The sequence below is a fragment of the Chelonoidis abingdonii genome, chromosome 24 (assembly GCF_003597395.2).
Source record: "Chelonoidis abingdonii isolate Lonesome George chromosome 24, CheloAbing_2.0, whole genome shotgun sequence".
In the NCBI taxonomy this organism is placed as follows: domain Eukaryota; kingdom Metazoa; phylum Chordata; order Testudines; family Testudinidae; genus Chelonoidis; species Chelonoidis abingdonii.
Window position 1 is genome coordinate 26173622 of NC_133792.1, and position 25644 is coordinate 26199265.

Consider the following 25644-nt stretch of genomic DNA (forward strand, 5'->3'; position numbering starts at 1 on the left):
GCCACCAAATCCCACCGACACCAGTTGTTGACCACTATTTCTCCCATGAATACCTTTGAACGTGGTTCTGCCGCTCTTTTTGGCGATTTATGTGGGTCACTCTCAGTGATCTTCCCCATCAGTCTCAGTCATTTCCTGTGTCTTGCTCAGGGAGTGCGCGGAGGATTTGAGGAACCCGCAGTGGCCCGCCCTCCTACCTCCGGTCTCCCAGCCAGAGCCCTGTGGATTGCAGCATGTCATTATAGTATGCCTCCTCCTGTAACAGCTGGCATGGCAGCTACAACTCCCTGGGCTTACTTCCCCATGGCTCTCCAAACACCTTCTTTATCTCACACAGGACCTTCCTCCTGATTGTCTGATAAACGCTTGTACTCCCTTAGTCCTCCAGCAGCACACCTCTCCTCTCAGCTCCTTGCTGGCCTCTTGCTCCCAGTCCTCACACACACTTCTATTCTATGCTCCCCCTCGCCTGTTGGAGGGAGCTCCCATTTTTAAACCAGTTGCCGTGATTAGCTGCCTTGATGGCTGCAGGTGTTTCTAATCAGCGCTTGTCTGCTTACATTGGTCGAACAGGTTCCTGAGTTCTCTAGCTGCAGCCACTGGTTTGTCACTTCAGGAACAGAAAAACTGCTCTCCACGTGACCAGTATATTGCCCTCTACCAGCTTCTGCTACTCTATGGCCTGGCGTCGTGTCAACAATACCCTAAGAGGGGAATGGAGGCAGCTACACTGATTTTTAATTTATTTTGTAAGAAAAATCTCAGAGTGTTTGAGCCACTTTTGAGTTACACAATCTTTCATACAAATTACTGTTATACTCGATCATAGCCGGTTCATTATAGCCACCCCCCCCCCCCCCCCGATGGATAAGTAAAAATGGAAAATTTTTATGACCCATTCGTAAGCGACCCTATAATTCAGGGGTCAGCAAACCTTGGATCCCAGGCCATCAGGATAAGCAGCTGGTGGGCCAAGATGGATTGTTTACCTCGAGCGTCTGCAGGCATGGAAGTAAATCTAAGTAAACAAAGTGTCCTGGCATGCCAGCTGCTTACCCTGATGGGCCAGGACAGCAACTGGTGGGGAAATTTTTTTTTGGGTGGGGGGAGAAGCTGGGGGTCAGAGGAGTAACCCCTGTGACCACCCCCCACATGACCCCACCTCTAGCCTGGGACCCCCACACTCTCTCCATCCCATCCCTTCCCACCTTATCTGGGGAGGGCCAAGGGAGGATGTCTCTGACCTGGCTGGAGCTGCTCTGGCAGGCTGGGCAGTGCGGCTGCAGCCTGCTCCAGTGGGCCAGACCAGGTGGTGCGGCCGCAGCATGTTCCATCGGGCTGGGCGGCACTACCGCAGTGTGTTCCAGGCAACGCAGCCACAACCTGCTCTGGGGTGTGGGGCTCAACGGCACAGGTGCAGCCTACCAGCCCCAGAGCTTCAGCTGCTTTGGAGGCTGGGGGGAGAGCAGCATAACCAGAAGCAGAGAGACTCTGGCCCTGCCTCTTCCCTTCTGTGTCTGCTGGCTGCGCTGCCTTTCCATGCTCCCTCTGCTGGGGGGGGAGCTGTGTCCCACCTCTCCCTCTCTATACCCATTCATAAGCCGACCCCCTTCTCTGGTGCTTCCCTTTTTTTTACTACAAAAATTTGTCTTATAAATGAGTATATACATTATTTAGCTGGGTAAACAGTTCCATTCACAGACTCTAGGACAAATGTAACAAAGCAGACGTATCTCAAGTTATTATTTCCTTTGTTTATTGTAGTGCCCATCATATGGGGAACACTTTCCAGATATGCAAGACAAGAAGGTCCCTGCCCACAAGGAATTGATTTTCTATGGATAGACAGAGAGGTCAGGAAAGGTCAATAACAAAAGGGAAATACTGTACAAATCAGCGTGATCCACTGTAGGGAACACCATCTAAAAGCAGAGAGAGTAATGACCTTGCACATGTTTTGAGGGAAATTGAAGAATATATGAGGCCACATGAAAAGATATGGAGGAGATTATTCAAGAAGATGACTGATGAGTAGGAAAGGGTAACATTGGTGGCAGTGTGGAAGGGGCAGGGTTTCAGGTGAAGCTGAACAAGGAAATATAAGTAGGAAGGAGCAGATTCATAGAGAATCTTGAAAGAGGTAGCTGTTGTTTAAATCTCATGCAATGGCAGATGGAAACAGTGGAGAGAGTCAGAGGGGAATGACAATCAAATCAACAGACCAGGAACATAAGAATGGCCGGACTGGGTCAGGAAGATGACTAGAAGCTCTGAGTTAATAATAATAATAATAATAATAATAATACAAAAAAAGTGTTCAGTGAAAAAAAACTTGATGAATGCATTAGGCTCAGAGTATTTTTAATATTCTTTTCCAGTTATTTTTTGGCTTTTCTGAAGTGTCTGGGATGCACTTGATGTGCGTTCATTTTAGGTACCCAATACATGTGACCTTAAAAAAAATTAGATTATTATTAAAAATGACATAGTTTTAAAATAGTATTATTTTAAATACTTCATTCATTATCTGTAATGTAGTCATGGCTTTTCCAGTGTGCAGTAGATCCATTGCTAAAATTGTGGATTGATTGTGAATTGTTATTTAAACATAGCACAGAACATTTCCTCAGGTCAAATGATAATATTCAAGGGCCTGATCCTGTTTCTCATTTTTTTATTTGATCAGTTTTCACTAATGTAAAAAGACCAGTTTGCTTCACTGGTACTTCTTATATGATTAAAAATCCCGAATGCGAATATTTTCTAGGATCAAGCATGACATTTATGTTTGCCTCATGCCCCTCAAGTGTGCATTCCTTGAGACCAGAGGTAAAATTAGATTGTGGGCAGACGTTGATGGGCTCTTCATAGTGATTAAAATGTGCTCTTTGGCCAGGGTAAAAACTAGGATTTGGACACATTTTGATGCAGTCCCTATACCTATCAAGATGTGCCCACTTCAGACTGGAGGAAGGCACATTTTGATGGGTTCCCTATACCAGATGATACACAATATTGAAATAAAGAGGGAGTTGTCATTTGAAGTTAATGTGATCCATATTGGATGAGCTATTAACTATTCAGAACTGTGAAATAATTGACTATATACTTAAAACTCCCAAAAGATTAAAATATAATTTTATTAAAATGCTTAAAAGAAAAAATGCCTATGCTGCCTCTAGGGTATGAAGATTTGGTATTAGGGCTCTGATCCAGTACAGAATGTAAGTGCAAGTTTGACTTTCCGATGATCAGTCCCAAGTAGGTGGAAAGCAGGGAAACTTAAACAGTGGGTCCACTCACATTCTTGAAACTAAGCACATGCATAACTGATTGCAGGACTGAGACTTACAGAAGTTTCTAAGAGTTTACATTATGTTTCCTTGTGAAATATACTAGTGCATTAAAATACGCATTCAAAGTATCTGTATATGACATTTTGTGGAATTACAGAATGTCTTTAGATAAATAGGTTTCAGAGTAGCAGCTGTGTAAGAAATGAAATATATAATGTATGCCCAGTTTAATTTAGAAAGCAAAATGTTAAACCATCATTTCAGAAACCTATCAGTAAGGGACATTGTGATCCTCTAAGGAAGAAGAAATTAACTTCCCTTTGCCTACGTTAAGATGTAGTTTCTGGTGTTTTAGAAAGCTGTTGCTGTCACATTCTTCGCTGTCATTGCCACTGTTGATACTGCAAACTCTACTCATATCACTGTATCCCTACATTTGTTAAATGTAAAATATCTTTTGTTCTCACACTGAGTTTTTTGTGAAATCAGAAACAGATTCTGCAAGGAATTCCTTCATTATTATTGATTTCAGCTACAAAAATGGTAAAATTCTACAATGGGGGCATATTTCTACATCAGTGAAATTTGCTAGCTATGAAGTGGTGAGCTTTTGCACTGAACTAAATTAGGTCTTGGTCCCTCCAGGTAGACTGAAGCATCCATGCAGAGCCCTAAGAATTCCATGTTTCGCTGTACAACAATTCATAGGCATGAATTGCAATGTAGGATCAGGGCTTTAGTGAATATTCATAAAACTCTCATCCCTTTTAATGTAAGAAGGGAAAAGAGGTGATTTCAGAAAACTCCAGCTGTTGCAGCCTTTCTGTTTTGTTCACCATTTTCCACAATGTTTTTTTTTTTGTTGTCTCACTGACAACTGGTGTTCAAGTATATGCAGTTTTTCATTCTCGTATTCAATTTGTGCATGCACCATTCTTAACTTGCTTAGGCCTTGATCCTTCAATTTAAAGTGCACAGGTTTGGGCTATAGAGTAACTTCTCCAGAAATGTAGAGATGCCACGCTTCCCATGCAGTCTGGTGTATCTATGAGGTACTTCCTGCTTGAGAGTAGGAACAAAGGAACCCAGGACAGGGCAGTCACAGGTTACATCGACAGAATAGTGAGAAGTTTTGTTACCTTATTTCAGTACATAGTTTCCATTGTTAATAAAAGATTTATTTTGAAACCTTGTGATAAGATATTACAGGTTTGAGTGCTGCAGCCACACAGAGCCCCACTGACTTGATTGTGCCTCTCCTGCTTCAGTGAAGCAATCCACACATGTGTTATCCATTGCAGGATTGGAGTCTTGATCACTATGACCCATCTCCTGGCGTTGTAAAAATATTATTTGTAAGGTCCTTTATTAAGCTTTCTGGAACAAGAATTGGAATATTGGGAGGGAGCTGTCCAGATAGCATTGTGACATGAGATCTTTCTCTTATCTTAAAATTCAAGGGTAAGAACTCAAAATTAAGCAGTCTGCAATACCATAATTTTTATGCACCAACACTAGCTCCAACTGGCTTTCTAATTGGGCTTCAGAAATATTAGCCGGGTATATAAAATCAGCTAAAAGTGAATGAATTTTTTTTAATCTAGTATATTACACATTTATGCCTCCATAGTTTAGGACAGGGGTTCCCAGACTGGGGGTCGGAACCCTTCAGGAGGTTGCAAGGTTATTACATGAGGGGTCGCAAGCTGTCAGCCTCCACCCCAAACCCCACTTTGCATCCAGCATTTATAATGGTGTTAAATATATAAATATGTGTTTTTAATTTATAAGGGGGGTCACACTCAGAGGCTTGCTATATGAAAGGAGTCACCAGTACAAAAGTTTAAGAACCACTGGTTTAGGACATCAGACTCTTACTCTGACCTGTTTTGCCGTACTCTGTAACTTGCCAAGATTATGTAGCAAAAAGTAAGATTAACCATAAAAATAATTATTTTAAGACTTTAAGACTTTTTTCTTCTAAGGTTTTAGCAACTCTGTTAACATTTATACACGAGTTTATTGAGACACTCATGAAATGGTGTATCTTGTATATATATCGAGAGCCTTTCTTAGTATTAGTTATTTTAAGTTTCAAAATCAAGAGCATATAATAATCTGTAAATTAGGAAAGAATGTTAATGTCTGGATTATAACATCTTACATATTTCCCTTAAAAATTTAACACAGCTGATGTTAGTGTCAACATTTTATCATTTACATAAAATGTATATAAAAGATGATAAATAGATTGACAAAATATGTATAAATAATACTAAAGATCTGTTTACAGCTTCAGAGTTAAAGGTGAAACGGTACTTTTATTTTAATGTGCAAAGAACTTTCAGATATGCTGGCTTTGGTTTGTTTGTTCTAAATCTAACCAAATCTCCTTGTAGTATGCTTTTCTGTCTTCTGGGTGACACTATCTCTTGAGTTTATATTTACTATTTATTTTACTTTTCTCTTTAGCTTCTGAATCGCAAAGACAAGACCACCTTTGAGAAGTTAGACTATTTAATGTCTAAGGAAGATAATTATAAGAGGACACGGGAGTACATCAGAAGCTTAAAGATGGTCCCTACTATTCCCTATTTAGGTAGGTGTGAAAACAGCCTTGTGGTATCTGTGGAAATATATTCAGTTTTGAATAAGCAGTCTGCTGTTTCTGACTGACTGACAGCCAAATGGAAATGGTATACTTGAAGCAAACCACATATTAAACATGTGGTTCAGTTAGTTTGTTGTTCAGGAAAATTAAAGGTAGTGAAGGATTTTAAGGTGTAATAATGTCTAAGATCACTGTGAACTTGGAGAGCTTTAATCTTCACATTAAATCTGAAAACATAATTACATCAATGTTTAATGTGGATCATAGCTCTTTTTAATTTACAAGAGGATTGGATTTCAGAAATGTCTTAAATTGAAGTTTTTGTTAGAGAGACAAGATAGTGAGGTAATACAGGGAAACACCACTATAATGTGCCCCGCAATAACGCAAATTCGGCTATAGTGCGATTGTAAGGTGGCTCTGGCCGCCCCAGGCCAAAAAAAAAAAAGGCGGCTGGAGCGCTGTGGAAGCACAAAAAAAAAAAAGAAGAAAAACGCCACAGCGCTGCCAAAGCGCAAAAAAATAAATAAAGCGGCTGGAGCGCCGCGGAAGCACAAAAAAGAAAAAAGAAAAAAAAATAGACTGGAGTGCCCCCGAAGGGGGGGAAAAAAATGGAATGTGCCTTCCCCACTGCCTCTTCCCCTCCCTACCCCCGCTTACCCTTTTGGTGAGAAGAGCCGTTCTCCTCCCCAGCTCCTCCTCACTCTTCCTCTGCCTCTTGCATGTCTCCCTGGCTCTCTCCAAGTGTTTCCCTCTCTCACTGCATGGCTGAGAGCCCCTGCTGCCGGAGCTGCACCCTTTCAGTTACTGTTATTGGCAGTTCGCAAATGAAAGTAGTTTTGTGTCCAAGAGAAATCAACCGGCTTGAAACTGACCAGCTTGAAATGGTAAACCTCGCTATACTGCGACCCCGCATTTAGCACGATCGAATTTTTTGGACCCCAGTCATCGTGTTATAACGGGGTTTCACTGTATATTTTAGTGGACCAACTTTTGCTACTGAAAGAGACAAGCTTTCAAGTTATTCAGAGCTCTTCAGGTCTGTAAAAGTTACTCCGAGCATTACAGCTAAATATAAGACGGAAAAGATTGTTTAGCATAAGTAGTTTACCTTGAATGTCCCTTAGAATGTGAGTTAAGTGGCCCATTAACACCCCTGCAGTTAAGAAAAAGGGGAGGTTAGGGGGTGTGGCAGAGCTCCTTCTCTGCCTCAGTGGGTTCTGCGTTTCCTCTTTGCTGTGGGCTGGGGAATTTTGCTCTCCCTGGGAATTTACCCACACTCCCTGGGTTTACAGCCCCCACCTTGTCTGGCAGGGGTTCCTCCCAGCCTCCCTGACAGGGGAGGGGGAGCAGAGCCTATTAGTCTCTGGTAGCTTCTCCAGGCATAGAGGCAGCAGGCCAGGCACCCAGTTCAGTTTCTCCCATCTGACGGGGTCTCTTCTCCCCAAACCTCTGGGGCCCAGAAGGGCTGTATGCCCTATTGGGCAGGGTTTCCCTGCTCTTCACCTCCATACCTGTGAGGTCTATCTCCTGCATTTGTCAGCATTTGCACTGTGTGACTTTTCAGGAGTATGCCTGTTTCTGACAGCTCCTATTGTGCCTGCCTATCTGACTGGAGGGGAGGCTTTTAATAGGTTCTGGCAGGCCCTGGATTGGCTCCAGGTGTCCTAATTAACCTGGAGTAACACCTGTTAATTTACTGGAGGAAAACGAACCTGCTTATCCTTGGGGTAAGATACCTGCCTTCTACCACTCTCATAGCATTAGGTTGGCGCGTGGAGCTCTCCACCCTTCGAATCCCAGGGCATACTTCAGGAGGTGGAGGCAACCTTATTGCCCACTTGTTGGTCTTTCCTCGAGCGGGTCCTGCAAGAGGGTATTTATAGAATATCAGGGTTGGAAGGGACCTCAGGAGGTGATCTAGTCCACCCCCTTCTCAAAGCAGGACCAGTCCCCAACTAAATCATCCCAGCCAGGGATTTGTCAAGCCTCACCTTAAAAACCTCTAAGGAAGGAGATTCCACCACTCTCTACGTAACCCATTCCAGTGCTTCACCACCCTCCTAGTGAAAAAGTTTTTCCTAATATCCAACTTAAATCTCCCCCACGGCAACTTGATACCATTACTCCTTGTTTTGTCATCTGCCACCACTGAGAACAGTCTAGATCCATCCTCTTTGGAACCCCCTTTCAGGTAGTTGAAAGCAGCTATCAAATCCTCCCTCCTTTTCTTCCGCAGACTAAAGAATCCCAGTTCCCTCAGCCTCTCCTGATAAGTCATGTGGTCCTGCTCCTAATAATTTTTTTCTGCCCTCTGCTGGACTCTTTCCAATTTTTCCACATCCTTCTTGTAGTGTTGAACCCAGAACTGGACACAGGACTCTAGATGATACCTCACCAATGACGAATAGAGGGGAATGATCATGTCCTTTGATTTGCTGGTAATGCCCCTACTTATACAGCCCAAAATGATGTTAGCCTTCTTGGCAGCAAGGGCACACTGTTGACTCATATCCAGCTTCTCGTTCACTGTAACCCCTAGTCTTTCTGCAGAACATGCTGACTTATCAAAGTCTGGTCCCTAGTCTGATAGCCTCCAATGGGATTCTTTTGTCTAGTTGCGAACTTTGGCCCAATCTTCTAGTTTGTCTAGGTCCTCTGTAATCCCTACCCTGCCAGCATTATCTACCACTATCCCGTTTGTGTCATCTGCAAACTAGCTGATGGTGCATGTTCCACTCCGATCCTCCAGATTTACATGAAGTTATGAACAAGAACCAGCCCCAGCAAGACTGACCCTATGGCGGGGCACCTCCGGCTCTTGATAACCAGGCTGAGCACAACTGAGACCACAGAGACAAGTTGATGACTAACCGCCGTTGAATGCCAACGATCTAGCCAGTTTCTGTCACGAAGATTCATAAGAGACCAATAGGAATCAGTATAGGGACCATTAGGAGAATCATGGCTAGTCTGACCTCTCTGCATCCAACTGACAGGCCCACTAAAGATATCTGCTTTCCAACCTCACCCACGCGCACTACTGTTAATACCCAGACCTATGTCGAGCTATTGAAGTCCTCAAATCATGGTTTAAAGACTTCAAGGTACAAGAGAATCCTCCAGCAAAGTGAACCTGTGCCCCACACTGCGGGGGGGCACCCAGAGCCTCTGCCAATCTGCCCACGGGGCTTTCTGACGCCGCGATAGTAGGGTGATGAAGTAAACCCCCGGAGCAGGGACAAGATACATGAGCTCACGTCTAGCCAGACACACACCACGGAAGAGGCAACTTCGTAGCAACTCAATCACCCATCTAACATCCACCAGTGGGACACACGGGGCTCCAGACGCAATGTGAAATGGACCAAATAAAGTAAAGGAGCCAAATCCGAGAACATCCCTCATCGTTTGGGGTAGGTCTTTGACCGGCCACTGCTGAGCACCTTAAGAAGAGGAGTCCTGTGCGCCGAGCTCCAGGTTAGAAACCTCTCTTCGCGACTTCCTGATGGCCCAGTTTATACCCATTTGTTCCTGTGTCCACACTGGTACGGAGCTTAAATAATTCCTCTCCCTCCCTGGTATTTATCCCTCAGATATATTTATATAGAGCAATCCTATCTCCCCTCAGCCTTCTTTTGGTTAGGCTAAACAAGCCAAGCTCTTTGAGTCTCCTTTCATAAGAAAGGTTTTCCATTCCTCAGATCATCCTAGTAGCCTTCTCTGTACCTATTCCAGTTTGAATTCATCCTTCTTAAACATGGGAGACCAGAACTGTACACAGTATTCTGGATGAGGTCTTACCAGTGCCTTGTATAATGGTACTAACACCTCCTTATTTCTAATGCAAAAACCTTGCCTAATGCATCCCAAGACCACATTAGCTTTTTTCACAGGCATATCACATTGGTGGCTCATAGTCATCCTGTGATCAACCAATACTCCAAGGTCCTTCTCCTCTGTTACTTCCAACTGATGCGTCCCTACCTTATAACAAAAAAATATTGTTATTAATCCCTAAATGCATGACCTTGCACTTTTCACTATTAAATTTCATCCTATTACTATTACTCCAGTTTACAAGGTCATCCAGATCGCCCTGTATGATATCCGGGTCCTTCTCTGTACTGGCAATAGCTCCCAGCTTTGTGTCATCTGAAAACTTTATTAGCACACTCTCACTTTTTGTGCCAAGGTCAGGTAATAAAAGGATTAAATAAGACTGGTCCCAAAACCGATCCCTGAGGAACTCCACTAGTAACCTCCCTTCAGCCTGAAAGTTCACCTTTTAGTATGACCCATTGTAGTCTCCCCTTTAACCAGGTCCTTATCCACCTTTCAGTTTTCCCCATCTTTTCCAATTTAACTAATAATTCCCCATGTGGAACTGTATCGAACACCTTATTGGAATCGAGGTAAATTAGATCCACTGCATTTCCTTTGTCTAAAATTTTTTTACCCTCTCAAAGGAGGAGATCAAGTTGGTTTGGCACAATCTACTTTATCCTGTCCACCTTATAATCCATTCATCCAGCCCATACTTCTTTAACTTGCTGGCAAGAATACTGTGGGAGACCGTATCAAAAGCTGTGCTAAAGTCAAGGAATAAATACTCCCTGCTCGCCCCTTGCCCCAGGCCCTCCGGATCTCTTCATCGGGCCCGTGCCCAGTGATCCTTCTCCACTCCCACTCCTTTGTACCCCGAGCTGGCTGCATGAGCTAGCTGGCTGGCTGCTGGTTTGTTTCCGAACTGCACCATGAGATCATCTCTACATACTCGTGCTCCATATTCTTCATTTCCCTGTCCTCATGTCCCACCTCGACAACAAGTGGCAGGACTTTCTACCAGCTGCAGAGGGTGAGGGACCCCAGTGGGCCAACCTGTATTCCACCTTGGTTCCACGGCCCTCCAGGGACATTAGAGGGTGGCACCTCCGTGGAGCCATGAGTGCAGGAGTGTATCTGGTGTGGTTCACCCTGTCTCCAAAGTCTACCCTTTTGCAGCCTCTCTTCCGGCTCCTCCAGAACCTCTTGTTGAGGTTCTGGCTGCACTTTTCCCCCACACCTTTTTATATATGCACACCCAATCCATGACCCCACACAGTCGCGGGACCATCTCATCAACCTCCTCCTAGCCATGGCCAAAGTGGCCATTTATAACACCATGGAGAGGAGGTTGGTTGAGGGCGGGGGCTGTGACTGTGGGGCCTGTTTTCGTTCTTTCAACCGTTCATGCATTTGGGCAGAGTTCCTCTGGGCGGCGTCCGCTGGCTCCTTGGATGCTTTCAAGGAGCAGTGGGTGCTGTTTGGTGTTCTCTGTTCGGTGTCCCCTTCTGGTTCCCTAGTTTTGGCCCTTTGACTCCCTCAGCTGTTCCTGTTTTTTTCTTCGTTGTCCCCCAACTTTAGTTGAGTTCTCGGCTCAGTAGCTCCTCCTCAGGCTGAGGGAGGGGCCTTTAGCGATGGGAAGGGCCTTTAGCCACTTCCCAGCACCCAATAGGATCACTCTCCTATAGCACTAGGTTGGCGCATGGAGCGCTCTATCCTTCGAATCTCCCAGCGCGTATTTCAGGAGGTAGAGGCAGCCTTATTGCCCACTTCTTGGTCTTACTTCAAGCAGGTCTTGCGAGAGGGTGCTCACTCTTCACCCCAGGCCCTCCAGATCTCTTCATTAGGCTCCTGCCCCATGAGCCCTCTCGGCCCCCACCCCTTCGTACCCCAAGCAGCGACGGCTCCAGGCACCGGTGCTTCAAGCACTCTGCTGGTCCCTGCGAGGGAGGCAGTCAGGCTGCCTTCGGTGGCTTGCCTGTGGGAGGTCTGCCAGTCCTGTGGATTCGGCAGCAATTCGGCGGCGGGTACGTCGAAGCTGCAGGACCGGCGGACCTCCTGCAGGCGCGCCGCCAAATCTGCAGGACCAGGGACCTCCAGCAGGCAAGCTGCTGAAGGCAGCCTGCCTGCCGTGGTTGGGGCGGCAAAAAAGCTAGAGCTGCCCCTGACTCCAAGCCAGCTGCGTGATTTGCAGCAGATTCACTTCCGAACCATGCCATGGGACCACCTCTACACGCTCGTGCGCCACACACTTTTTTTTTAAATTACCCTAATTTGAACATTCTGACGCTTTAGGATTTAACCTAGACCAGTAAGGGTTGTAACCACCTGCCCTGTAACTCTGGGTGCATTCAGTGCTATGGTGCTGTGGCTCATAGACCTGGCACCAACAGCTAACTTATAAACATGTAAGTCACACCCTGGTTTTCACCACCCAGTTACTTTTTGCAGAGTGACCCCAACACCTCCTGCTCAGTCCCAAATTTCCTCCAAACCATCTGCCAATGTGACAATCTGTTCAGGTTCCCAGAATTGTGAGTAACTGTGTTACCCCTCTCATTCTCACTAAGTGAGAGTTTTGCTACTGCTAAGCTGTGTGCCAGCTCCCTGACATCATAACTTATCTGCCTTGCCAGCAAATTCTTCAGGACTCTGCCAGTCCAAACCTTGCCTTGAAAGTAACAAACAGTAAACCACAACTATATAGTGCAGCTCATTAATTGAACTGTGGTTTGACAAACACTCACATTTCAATCATCAAACTGATACAGTTTATTGTAAAAGTAAAAAAAGTTTATTTAACAAAAGGACATGAGATTAAGTGACACCAAATATAAGGAATAAAGACAGAAATGGTTACAAGCAAACAAATGTGAAAATGTGCTTCCAAGATTAAAAAAGTAACAGGCAAATTGCAATCTTTGCTTAAACATATTTCTCGCTTATATTTAGTTTCCAGAGACTTCAATCCCCTGAAATCAAGAGCTCTGGCCGCTTGATCCCCCATGAAAACAGATAGCTTTCTGTTTCTGTTCATATTTCCCAAATTTCACTGACCCTGTTATAAGAGTCAGGAAGGCTTCCTGCTGTTCTTCCCTTCCTGTTGACTTTCCATCCCCCTACTGATTTGTATGTAAATAGGCTTCCATTGTTTTGATTCAGTAATGCTTAATTTATATTTCAGATGGGTAGATAGTTGCCTTCCTTCCTGACTGAGAGAGAATGTGTTTCTTCCTGTGTTTGGTCTCAGATTTTAAAGCATAATATCACTGCTTATCCATAATTCCTCACGTAGTATTAATGCAGACATTTCACAATTATATTAATCACCAATATGTTGCAGGCTTTCAGAAAAGAGTTTGCTTGATACAGTTTGATAATACAATAATATTGTATATAATCATTTGATTCAATTGCTTTATCATTAGAGGTTCAGAACCCCTGTTTTTATAGCCCAGTAAACCTTTGGAATATACTCTTTGAAAAGTAAGCCCAGACCAAGTTTCTCTCTCCTGTGGGGATGTAGATACGCTGTTGTCTGCGCAGAGTTCATTGACCCTGGTCAAGAGGCAGGAAGACTTCCTGGGAGTGCATTCTCCATCTCCATTGAGATTATATTCATCTTTCCCTGCTTGATCTCCTGATGGCTTGGTTTACCTTGCATGTAAATGTGTTTTATCTTTGGTCGCACCTTGCCTAATTTACTTCAGAGACTCATTCAAGCAGAGGGAACCACATTCCTTTGTCTGGAACGGCTGTGGCTTAGGCCCTGCTTGCCAAATACATTTTTAAGAACATAATTCTAGCACTTATTTATAACACTTGGTATACACCCCATACATACGCCACACAGTGATTTTTTTGGAGACCAGGATGTTACCAGTTTGTGTATGATGGATTACATGACATTTTTTAGATACAGTTTATGACAACAATGTGTTAGGTGTAGTAAGTATGTCTGGCCTGATACAAGCTGCTATCATAGAGTAGTGAACACTAATGGGCCTCAAGTATCAGAGGGGTAGCCGTGTTAGTCTGGATCTGTAAAAGCAGCAAAGAGTCTTGTGGCACCTTATAGACTAACAGACGTTCACTCACGAAAGCTCATGCTCCAAAACATCTGTTAGTCTATAAGGTGCCACAAGACTCTTTGCTACTAATGGGCCTGTGATTCACAGACATCCAGCATGGAAATTTTCAGGTTAAAATATGGCAAAGTTGTAAGGTGCTGAAAACAGTGTGTTGTAAAAGAATATAAGCACACTTAACAACAGATGACATTGCCAGCTTTACTTATTATAAGAAGACTTTGCACTTCTATAGTGTCTTTGGCTGAAAGACCTCAAAGTGCGATTGCCTCATTTTATGATGAAGAAACTGAGGCGCAAAAATTTGAAATTATTTACCAAAGGCCAGACAGAAAGTAGTGGCAGAATTAAAAGTAGGACTTAGCCTGATTCCCAGGCTTGTGCTTTAGCCACTTCCCCATCCTTTATATACTGTACGTTGACATGATTTCAGTTCCAATTGAACTTCAGAGTAGTGCTTTTGACCTTCTAACCACAGGAGTTTAGGGGTGTAACAAACTATTATTCTAGCTGAGACTTAAGTTAGGTCTTTGAAGACATGGAGAGTTGTTAGTGGGAATGTTTCATTGAAATTATTTTATTTAAAGAAGAAAGTTTACTTAATTGCTATACAAGCAAATTTGTAGGAATGCATTTCTGTAATACATTTATCTCATTTCTCCTGCCAGTTTTCTTCTTAGCTCTTTATATCTTCATCCTTCCCTCTTGATATCGGAGGGAAAAACAGCCTTAACTTTGAATTTCAGCCACTTCCCGCAGCTCCCATTGGCTGGGAACAGTGAACCGCAGCTACAGGGAGCTAAGAGTCTCCTTGCATTCAGATGCTCCAGATAAACAAAACAACAATGTTTAGATATTGAATTCAATGATTCCATAGAGTTTAAAATCATCAGATTTTGATGTAGACCCGTTTATACGCTGACTCTTGCTTTTTGATACGTCACTTTTTTATCAGAAAGATTCAGCTTGTGAACGAGTATATATACGGTATCTTAAAAAGGAGGTTTGCAATTGGAATACTGACCTAACCTTGATTACCACTCTTGCTGCTTGTTCAATACTTAGTACTTGTGCATGCTGACCCCATGTTATTTCCCAGTACCAGACCTAATGGTACATTTGTTCTTTAGTGAATATATTAGTGGTACTAGACTGAAGAACAAGGACAAAATAGGTACAATGTAGGCAGCAGCAAACTTCCCCATATATTTCTCTCCTGCTAATGTGCCATATATGACTTGGAGGAGTTACTTTTAGTGGTAAAGGGAAAATTTATTCTCCATCTCAGTTCAGTCTTTGGCCTCTCTTCTTAAGACTTCCAACCAGGGTAGCAAGTGGTAACAAACTCATTTTACATAGGCTGCTCAACAGGCTGTCAGCAGGTTATATGTATGTGTTATCACTTTCTGTCTCATTCTGGACGTTTTAGTTAATGTTGAGTTGAGTTACGCACTTAAAGCAGGGATTTAGTATATTGGGAACAGAAGAAATCCTAACAGAGGTATAGGCTCATTACTTGATGGAGATTGTAGAATTCTATTAATACTACAGAAGAAGGTGGAAGTGTTCAATAAATATTTTTGTTTTATGTTTGGAAAGAAACAGAATGATGTCCTTGTATCACATGAGTTGTCCAGTACGAGTGTTAAGTAATGATAATAGGGCAGTCATACAGAGTAATCTGGATGTCCTGATAAACTAGGCCCATTGAAACAAAATGTGTTTTAAGAGAGCCAAAAGCAAGAACATCCATCTATGAACAAAGAATGCAGGCTGTACCTACAGAATGGGGTGGGCTATATTCTGGAAAGCAGTGACTCTGAAAAGGATTTTAGGGGTCATAGTGGACAAGCAACCGAACGTTAGCTTCCAGTGCAATGCTATGTCAAAAAGAACTAATGTGGTATAAATGGGATTGAGGAATAGGAGTAGGGAGGTGATTTTTATCTCTGTATACAGTGTTGAGGAGACTGATACTGGAATACTGTGTCCAGTTCTGGTGTCCACATTTTAAGAAGGATGTTGAACTATTGGATAGAGTGCAGAAAAGATCCATAAAAATTATTTGAGGGCTAGAGAAAATGCCACATAGTGAAACACTGAAAGAGCTCAATCTGTCTAATTTATCAGAAAGAAGATTCTGAGGTGACTTGATTATGATGTATAAATATCTTCATAGGGAGAAATTACTGGATAGTAAAGGGCTCTTTACTATAGCTGAAAAAGGCATAACAAGAACCAATAGCTGAAAATTGAGACCAGACAAATTCAAATTAGAAATAAGGCACAACTATTTAACAGTGAGAGTAATTAACCATTAGAACAGCTAGCAAGAGTGGTGGTGGATTCTCCATCTTAGTATCTTCAAATCTAGACCAATACCCTTTCTGGAAGATGTGCTTTAGTCAAACTTAAGTAATTGGCTTCAATACTGGGATAACGTGATGAAATTCTATGGCCTGTGTTATATAGGAAGTCAGACTAGGTTATTTAATTTTCACTTCTGGCTTTAAAATTATGAAAAATACAGTGTACCCTCTCCAAATTTATATCACTTACTCTTTGAGTACAGAATACATTTTTCTCAGAATTAACACATAGAGTTGTTGTTAATTTTAGGATTTACAGTTAATTAAAATGGGTCCTGTAAGGAGTTTAGTACCCTGTGCTACAAGTTTATTTTTGCCCCTAAGTATGTCAGTTACAGAATAACAGATTTCAAATTTCCCACATAATTAATATGTATCAAAGTCACAAACATGTTAGTTTGTTTAGAATTAGATAAAACTGATTTTTAAAGACACATTATCTCCCCCCCCTTTTTCATTCATGGTGCCACTAAAGGACAGAGTTAAGGTTGGTTGCTTTAACTATGCATTTCTTATCTTAATGTGTTTGGATTTCTGTTATGTTTAAGTTTAACCTTAACTTAATTTCCTGGGTTTATAACAATGGGTTTTGGGATAATTAAAACATCCTTGTAATGTTGTTTACCCTAAATTACTGCAATGTACTGTCCACCTTAACATAGTTTTGTGTGTGTGTGTGTGTGTGTGTAACTGGAAAGAAAAATTAAAACTTTACTTGAAATTTTAAATGAGCACAGTCTAAGCAAGTAAAATAATAATCACAAGCACACTCTGTAAGATATTAAATGAATTTAGTCTTTTACATGTTTAAAACCACTATTTTAAACTATTTTTAGAACTTCGCAGTAGAATTTTTTTCTTTTCAGACAGATCTTCCAAGTTAGAAAAATCTTGAGACCCACATGGCTGTGGTCTGGAGTGTTGGAAGCATTTAGCTGCAGGTTGGTCTGGGAAATAACTGCAGTCTTGTTTTAAAATTTATGGGTACTGTGGTTGGTCACTGAATTTTCCAATGTTCATTGAAGGTGGTCTTTTCATACTGTGTACCTTAGGGAAGACAAAGGTGTGTATGTGTGTGTGTGTGGGCGAGTGCTATTCTATTGTGTAGTATATGTTTCCCTTGTAGAGAAACTACCAAAAGGTCAGCCCTATTTTCTTTGGATATAACAGTGGATATAACAGCCCTGAGTGATGACAGAAGAGTTTTATGGAAGGACTTCTTTGAAATGGACATTTAAGTACGAAAGTTAAAAATTGCTTTCTCCAGCAATTTGCTTTAATAATAGGGAGATAACCTTTTTTCTGGACACTGTTGGTAGTATTCAGCTGTTCAGCTCCTAGCATGCTGAGAATGTGTCAGGGTAGCCTTGCTTACCCTACTGTGAGAAAGATATAGTATGGTCTTTACCCATTTCTGTTAGTTGGCTTGGAGTGTATCAATTTTGTGTATCCCTTGTGGCAATCTGTTTATTAGGGGGTGGTACCCAAAACAAAATCTATTTTTCTTTTTCATTAAACTCTACTTGGATGATTTTATTTTATTTGTGGGGCTAAGAGGTAAACCTCTACAGTATTGTGTCTTGTGGTGTGTGTACAATCTCTTTTGATTATTAAATCTTGACTTGAATTGTTACTGAGAAATATAGATTTATTTCAAAATGATCACAACATATGATCATCTTAGAATCATTTCACGTACTGGAAACAGTGGAGCAGAAGTGATTGTGTCCCTTTGGCAATATTGAAAGGACAGCACTGGGCTGTGACAGGGGTATTTGCTTCTTACATATATATTCTACTCTTAGGTTCTCAAATACAACCCCTGTTGAAGTCAATGGGAGCAGTACCTGAATTAGGGAAACTGAACTTGACTCTAAGCATTAGTGTTTTAGTCATCTGGAAGTGACAATTCAGAAATAAGAGAGACAAGGTGGGAGAGGTAATGTCTTTTATTGGACCAATTTCTGTTGGTGAGAGAGACAAGCGTTTGAACTGTCACAGAGCGAATGTGACCTGACAAAGAGCTCTGTATAAGCTCAAACGCTTGTCTTTCTCTCCGACAAAAGTTGGTTCAATAAAATATATTACCTCATGCAACTTATCTCGCTAACATCATGGGACCAGCACATCTCTGCAATAATGCTGCATAATTTAGAAGTAAGTTATTCATTGTAAATGCATTCATCTCCTTTCCTGAGAGAGACTTTGATTGCCAGTAAATAGTTCCTCTGTGCATCATTATTAGAAAATTATGACCACTGTGAGTTCTGGAGTGCCAGCATATGCTGTTTCCAGTACAGCATACAGCCCAGAGAGGGGTAGTCCTCCAACCCTGCTAATGTGTGGTATACTTTTAGTACATTAAAATCAATATAACTGGCATGATCTCAGCACAGATGGAAGTTAGGTATGCAAGAAACTAAATTAATTTTGTAACTTTGCAAACTAACAAATGATGTAATTTTAACATAGCAACTGTATTTCTTGTGACTTTTAGTGAGGGCAAACAGCAAATCCAACATCTGAAAGCACAAAGTGAATTTAAAAAAATACAAGAAAATACAGTCTATCTTTATATAGGGGGTGAGTGGCACCATGTTATAGTCAAGAAGCAAAAGCAAAGCAATAAGGAGAGCTGAAAATAAATTAGTAATATTAACCTCAAAGGAAATGTGCACATTTCTGGGTCCTTCTCTGCCTGTAATTTCTATCTCTAGGAGGAAAGAGGGGAAATACTTCTTTATTCATATTAAAGAATATGAGGTTCAATTTTAGCTGAATACGGCATAATATTTGTGGTTTTGGGAAGAAAGTGTTTGAGGAGGTTTATTCCGAAACCTTTTCCAAAACCTATAAAAGGTTTTCCTTCCTTTACTGATCATTCGCGTCAGTTAGATATTCCCAATGATGGTTTTTTTAATATTACTTTTAAAAATATACTGGAATACTGTCTTGTTAACCCTTATTGTGGATTATTTCAGGGAACACTATACTTACTTACCACTAAAAAAATTACTAACATGAAGTGCATCTAAATACATCCTGAAACTAATAAATTTGTTTAATACCTACCTTGTACAGACTTTCTAAGCCCCTAAATTTTCACAAAATCTTGAGTCAAGCCTCAAAAAGCCACGCAATTTGCTGAAAAATCATAAGATTTTTTTTTAAATAATAAATTGGAGTTCATTTTGTTTTTTGGTTTCTTCACCTTTAGGTTATATTCTGGTCACATGTTTGAAGCTTTTCTACACAGTTTTGAGAGCTAGAAGAAAGGAATGAAAGAGGTGCAATAAAAAATCATGTAATTTGATTTTAGGTTAGGGGCATTGCATGTTGGTTTCAAGTTTATAATATACATAGACATTATATACAAAAAGCTACAATAAAATTAAGTTAAAGTTGCAAAGTCGAGCTTCTAAAAGTTAGGAAATGCCAGAATTAAGGTTGCCTGTGCAGCCATTATTTACCCTCCCTGAGGGTATGCATTATGATACAATCTTTAATTACATGATCACATGCTATTTTTCCACAGGATCCCTGCCTCATTCAGAGTACAGAATAGACTATGCTGGGGGAATGAATTAGGGTTCTATAGTGAATGAGGCTGTTGTCTGTAGGACTTGTTCCTTATTTTTTGCAGATGTTGCAAGAGTGTAAGTGAACGAGGCTCGGACTGCAGAAATTGCACCCTGGAGAATTTAGTTTTATCCCTGCCTTTGATACAGAGTTCCTGTGTGCTGCTGAAAAAGTCAAAACTTTTCGTTCATTGTGTTTTCTTCATTTTCTAGGTGCTCAACGTGAGCAACCTTGGATTAGGTTTCCAGCGGTGCTGAGCACTCAACTGCAACTGAAATGCCTGCTTAATAGGTGGAAAACTTGATGGGGCCGATAGTTATAAGGACAGCCCCAACAGAAAGGGGAAGAATGTATGCTGAGGGATGCACTAGTGGCTCCTCCCTTTCCAGAGTCTTTAATCGCTCATTGGCCTGCTGGGGCAGGAGAGGAGCTGACTGGTCCCTCACTCTCCCCTTTCATTAATTTAAACTGTAGTCTGGGCCAGATGGAGCCTATTTTTCTCTATTTCAGCAGCCTCGCTCTGGTAGCTTTGCAGCTATGTTTTGTGGCTGTTGCAGGTCTGACTCGTTGCCCGTTTTGAGGTCAGGAAGGAATTTTTTGTTCCTGTAGGAGCCAATTTGGTGTGGGCCTGGTGGGTTTTTTCACCTTCCTCGCAGCATCTTGGAGACAGTTACATTTAAATAGGAGTAGGATTTAGTAATTAGTTGTAGTACTTAGTAGGAATGTTAGTTCATCACAACTTGCAGCCAGTTTACAGTGTGGTTAAAAGGATAAAAGGAACAGTTCCCTGAAGTAAAAGACCTGGGATTTTGCTGACAGGCATTGTGTTCATGGGATAAGGGAGGTCTTTTGGCCTTGACAGGCTAAAATACCCCCTTTTTACTATCCTCTGTCCCCTTTGCAGGAGTTTGTGGGGCAAGTGGTAGAAATCAGATGAGTGAGCGAAGTCCTAGCTGTAGGCTGAGGAAAGTCTACCCTGAGTAATGGTTTATATGGTAGGAACCCAGTAACCCCTCCACTGGAACCCACTTAAATTGCCTGGTATGTGAGATCATGTGTGACAGTTGAATAAGGTTGCAGCCTGCCACTTAAAATACATCCCTGTGTTTGTCCTCATTTGCTGCCATGTCCGGATTAATCAATGGAAGTTGTGCATTGAACATAGAATGTTCTATAAAAATGCTAACTACTCTGAAAAATCAGGTCGTAGGTGTCTCAAGTTAGGCAACCAAAATTAGTGGACACTAGACAATTTTGTATGTATTTTCCTCTGTACCTCAGCTCCTCATCTGTAAAATGGAGATAAGACCATCAGTCCATTTCACTTGTTGTAATGAGCACCATAGAAAGGCTTTTGAGGAAATTAATAAGTCATTATTCCAGGCAGGGTTTGGATAGTGTGTACTAAATAAGGCATGGGGCTACATGTTGAGTGATGAAGATAACATGTAATATTAAGTACATACGCATTCAGGATGTCATTCAACTGCCTTATCTGAAGCTTAGCTTGTAAGTTTGTTGGGGCAGAAACTGTCTTTTTGTTCTATGTTTTTACAGTGCCTAGCAAAATGGGGCCCTGATCCATCACTTGGGCTCTTAGGCAGTACGATAATACAAATAAATAATAAAAATAATAAACCATAAAACTATGCGTTTCCTTCATGCAATTCCCTGTCTTATTCACTACACATCTTTCAAGTTGTGTAATAAGTGAACTTAACAGGAAGCAGCCTCATTCACTACACAACCATGACTCACTTCCTGAGCACATTTCGTTCAGTACACACAATAAGACAGGGGTCCTCTGATTTTAAAAAAACCATGTGTTCATGTAATGAAAAACTGTATTATAATGCATATAGAAAAGAGGGTTGAAGTTTGGATTAATTTTACAGGATTAATTTTACAGTTTTATATAACTTCTGTATTTCAATCATTAAATGTTTTTTATGCCTCTTAAGGGAGATTGCCTTTACTGCCATTTCCAAAAGTACTTTTAACTAATCTTGATATTATTTTTTGCATGTGAAATAACCTGAAATATTGCAATCTGAAAAGTGTGTCACTGAGCCATAGCCTCTAAGTTACCGATATTCAAACTCACAGTTGATGAAGAATATGCAAGAGTCCATATTTGTGTTTGGTTTTTTAAAAAGGACTATAAGGAGTCATTGTTTTTCTAGTCAACAAATTTGTTCCCATAAATGAGAGGTTCCAACCTTGAAAGAAATAGTAAGTTGTGTAACTTGTAAGAATAACCTCATTAGAAAAATATTTGATGGAATTTAGGCAGAAACTATGTATTATTCCTCTTAAAAAATAAGTTGTTGTTTGTAATTCCCTGAGTCAAAAGCCTCATATGGGAAGAGAGGAAAAGGAGAGACCTCCTTCTGTCTCTTAACTCATTGACCGGTATAACTGGTTAAGGAGTCATACTCAGTCATCCAAGAACAAAAGGATTGTAGCTTTGGCAGAGGCCATTGGGGCTTGGTTGGAGTCTAGAGAGTCTATTAGTAATGGAAGATAGCATATGGACAGGGACGGTGCATGGATGTTTCGTGCCCTAGGTGAAACTTCCACCTTGTGTCCCATCGTCGTCCCCCCCGCCCCCCGCCCTGAGGTGTTGCAAGCCTGGGAGGCGGGAGAAGTGAAGCAGCCACGGCTTGCTCGGGGAGGAGGCGGGGCAGGGAGTTCCCCTGTGTGCCGCCCCTCCCCCCCCTTACTTGCTGCAGGCGGCCATCCCTGCGCTCCCCTGCCCCAACTTCCTCTGCCTAAATGCCGGCAGCAACTGGGGTGGCCGAAGATCCAATCACCGCGGTCACTGCCGAAGAAAATGGCGCCCCCCAAATCCCGTGGTCGCCCAAATGGTTGCACCAGCCCTGCATACAGACATGCAGTAGCTGTAATAACAGCTTTTTGTGAGGTGATGAGTGAAAATTGTTTGCTTCACTTTATAAGACTCCATATCATCCTCATGCCATGTATGTCAGGATAGTAACTGGCAAACATACATTTATCCCAAAGTGCCAGACACATTTAGCAAATTAAGTGGTTTAATCTCAATATTTGTCCCACACTAATTGGTCATGAAAAAGAAAAAATAGATTGCCTTTGTTGAAAGGGAGCCAATTAGATATTGCTGTATTGAGTGCAAGAGTGCTGGAACATAATAATTAGGACTGTCAATTAATTGCAGTAACTCATGCGATTAACTAAAAAAAAAAAATTAATCGCACATATAACAATAGAATACCAATTTAAATATTTTTGGATGTTTTTCTACATTTTCAATATTGATTTCAATTACAACACAGAATACAAAGTCCACAGTGCTTACTTTATATTATTTTTTATTACAAATATATGCACTGTAAAAATGATAAAAAAAAACAACAACAAGAAATAGTATTTTTCAGTTCACCCCATACAAGTACTGAAGTGCAATCTCTTTATCGTGGAAGTGTAACTTACAAATGCAGATTCTACATTTGTAAGTTCAACTTTCACAGTAAAGAGATTGCACTACAGCGTTTATATGAGGTGAATTGAAAAATACATTTTTGTTTTTTACAGTGCAAATATTTATAATAAAAAATATAAAGTAGCACTGTACACTTTGTATTGTGTTGTAATTGATATTAATATATTTGAAACTGTAGTAAACATCCAAAAATACTTAAAATAAATGGTATTCTATTTTTGTTTAACAGCACGATTTATCACAATTAATTTTTTTAATCGCTTGACAGCCCTAATAATAAACAGGTCCACAAAGTTCTGATCTTGAGCCCAGTTTGAAGGCACCGTTTTCAAGAAGCAGGTGAGTAGTCAAGAGAGTAATATCTGCTACAAGGAGCACCCGATTGGAAAGCAGTTGATTGGCTGGCACAGGTGCAGCTGCTATATATATATTGGCTGTAACAGCTGAAGGAGGCAGACTAGTCCTGTGCGTGAAGAGGTAATCTAGGTCTGGGGAGAAGTGAAAGAAACATACTGAAGGGAGGAGCTGTAGGGCCAGCTCTCTGAGATAAGAACATAGGAACAGGCCATCCTGAGTCAGACCAAAGGTCCATCTGGCCCAGTATCCCGTCTTCCGACAGTGGCCAATGCCAGGTGCCCCAGGGGAAATGAACAGAACAGGTAATCATCAAGTGATTCATTTCCTGTTGCTCATTCCCAGCTTCTGGCAAACAGAGACTAGGGACACTATCCCTACCCATCCTGGCTAATAATCATTGATGGACTTATCTTCCATGAATTTATCTAGTTTTTATTTTTAACCCTGTCATAGTCTTGGCCTTCTCAACATCCTCTGGCAAAGAGTTCCACAGGTTGACTGTGCATTGTATGAAGAAATACTTCATTTTGTTTGTTTTAAATTTGCTGCCTATTACTTTTATTTGGTGACTCCTAGTTCTTGTGTTATGAAAAGGAGTAAGTAACACTTCCTTATTTACTTTCTCCACACCAATCATGATTTTATAGACCTCCATCATATCCCCCCTTAGTCATCTCTTTTCCAAGCTGAAAAGTCTCAGTTTTATTAATCTCTACTCATACGGAAGCCATTTATATCCCTAATAATTTTTGTTGCCGTTTTCTGAACTTTTTCAAATTCCAATATATCTTTTTTTGAGATGGGGTGACCACGTCTGCACACAGTATTCAAGATATGGGTATAGCATGGATTTACATAAAGGCAATATGATCTGTCTTATCTATCCCTTAATGATGCCCAACATTCTGTTCGCTTTTTTGAATGCCACTGTACATTGAGTGGATGTTTTCAGAGAACTATCCACAATCACTCCAAGATCTCTTTCTTGAGTGGTAACAGCTAATTTAGACCCCATCATTTTATATGCATAGTTGGGATTATGTTTTCCAATGTGCATTACTTTGTATTTATCAACATTGAATTTTATCTTCCATTTTGTTGCCCAGTCACCTAGTTTTGTGAGATCCTTTTGTAGCTCTTTGTAGTCTGATTGGGACTTAGCTATCTTGAGTAGTTTTTGTATCATCTGCAAATTTTTCCACCTCACTGTTTACTCCTTCTTTCAGCTCATTTATGAATATGTTGAATAGGACTGATCCCAGTACAGACCTCTCAGGAACACCACTATTTATCTCTCTCCATTCTGAAAACTGACCGTTTATTCCTACCCTTTGTTTCCTATCTTTTTCCAGTTACCAATCCATGAGAGGACCTTCCTTCTTATCCCATGACAGCTTACTTTGCTTTAAAGCCTTTGGTGAGGGACCTTGTCAAAGGCTTTCTGAAAATCTAAGTACACTCTGTCCACTGAATCCCACTTGTCCACTTGCTTGTTGACCGCCTCAAAGAATTCTAGTAGATTGGTGAGGCATGATTTCCCTTTATAAAAACCATGTTGGCTCTTCCAAAACAAATTATGTTCATCTGTGTCTGACAATTTTGTTCTTTATTATAGTTTCAACCAGTTTGCCTGTCTTCTTATTTAGACTTCTAGCATTGGTATATAAGCACTTTAAAAACTTGTCACTTTTTAGCTGTTTGCCATTACATGATGTTATTGAATAGGACTATTTTTCATTTGACTGTTTGTTATGAGATCCTAGCAGTATTTATCATCTTCCATCCTCTCTTCCTTATTCGGACATAGGGAATCTCCATTAATGGATCCTCCCCTGAGGGATGTCTGTGTCCAAACGACGTGCTCCTCTGCACCTGTCAGCTTTCCTCCAGCCCTTAGTTTAAAAATTGTTCTTCAACCTTTTAATTTTAAGTGCCAGGAATCTGGTACCATTTGGTTTAGGTGGAGGCTCCCCCTTTTCCAAAAGTTTCCGCCGATCCTAATAAATCTAAATCCCTTCTCCCTACACGATTGTCTCAT

The 25644-nt window shown here is 41.3% G+C and overlaps 1 protein-coding gene across 4 annotated transcripts in view; it reads left to right on the forward strand.

The window, feature by feature from the left end:
• RALGPS1 (Ral GEF with PH domain and SH3 binding motif 1) overlaps window positions 1-25644 on the forward strand; it is a 360828-nt gene that overhangs the window by 107533 nt on the left and 227651 nt on the right. For all 4 annotated transcript variants that reach the window (XM_075060472.1, XM_075060470.1, XM_075060469.1 and 1 more), the window contains one exon: window positions 5769-5895. In XM_075060472.1, coding sequence (XP_074916573.1) covers window positions 5769-5895 — 127 coding nt within the window. The remainder of the gene's footprint in view (window positions 1-5768; window positions 5896-25644) is intronic.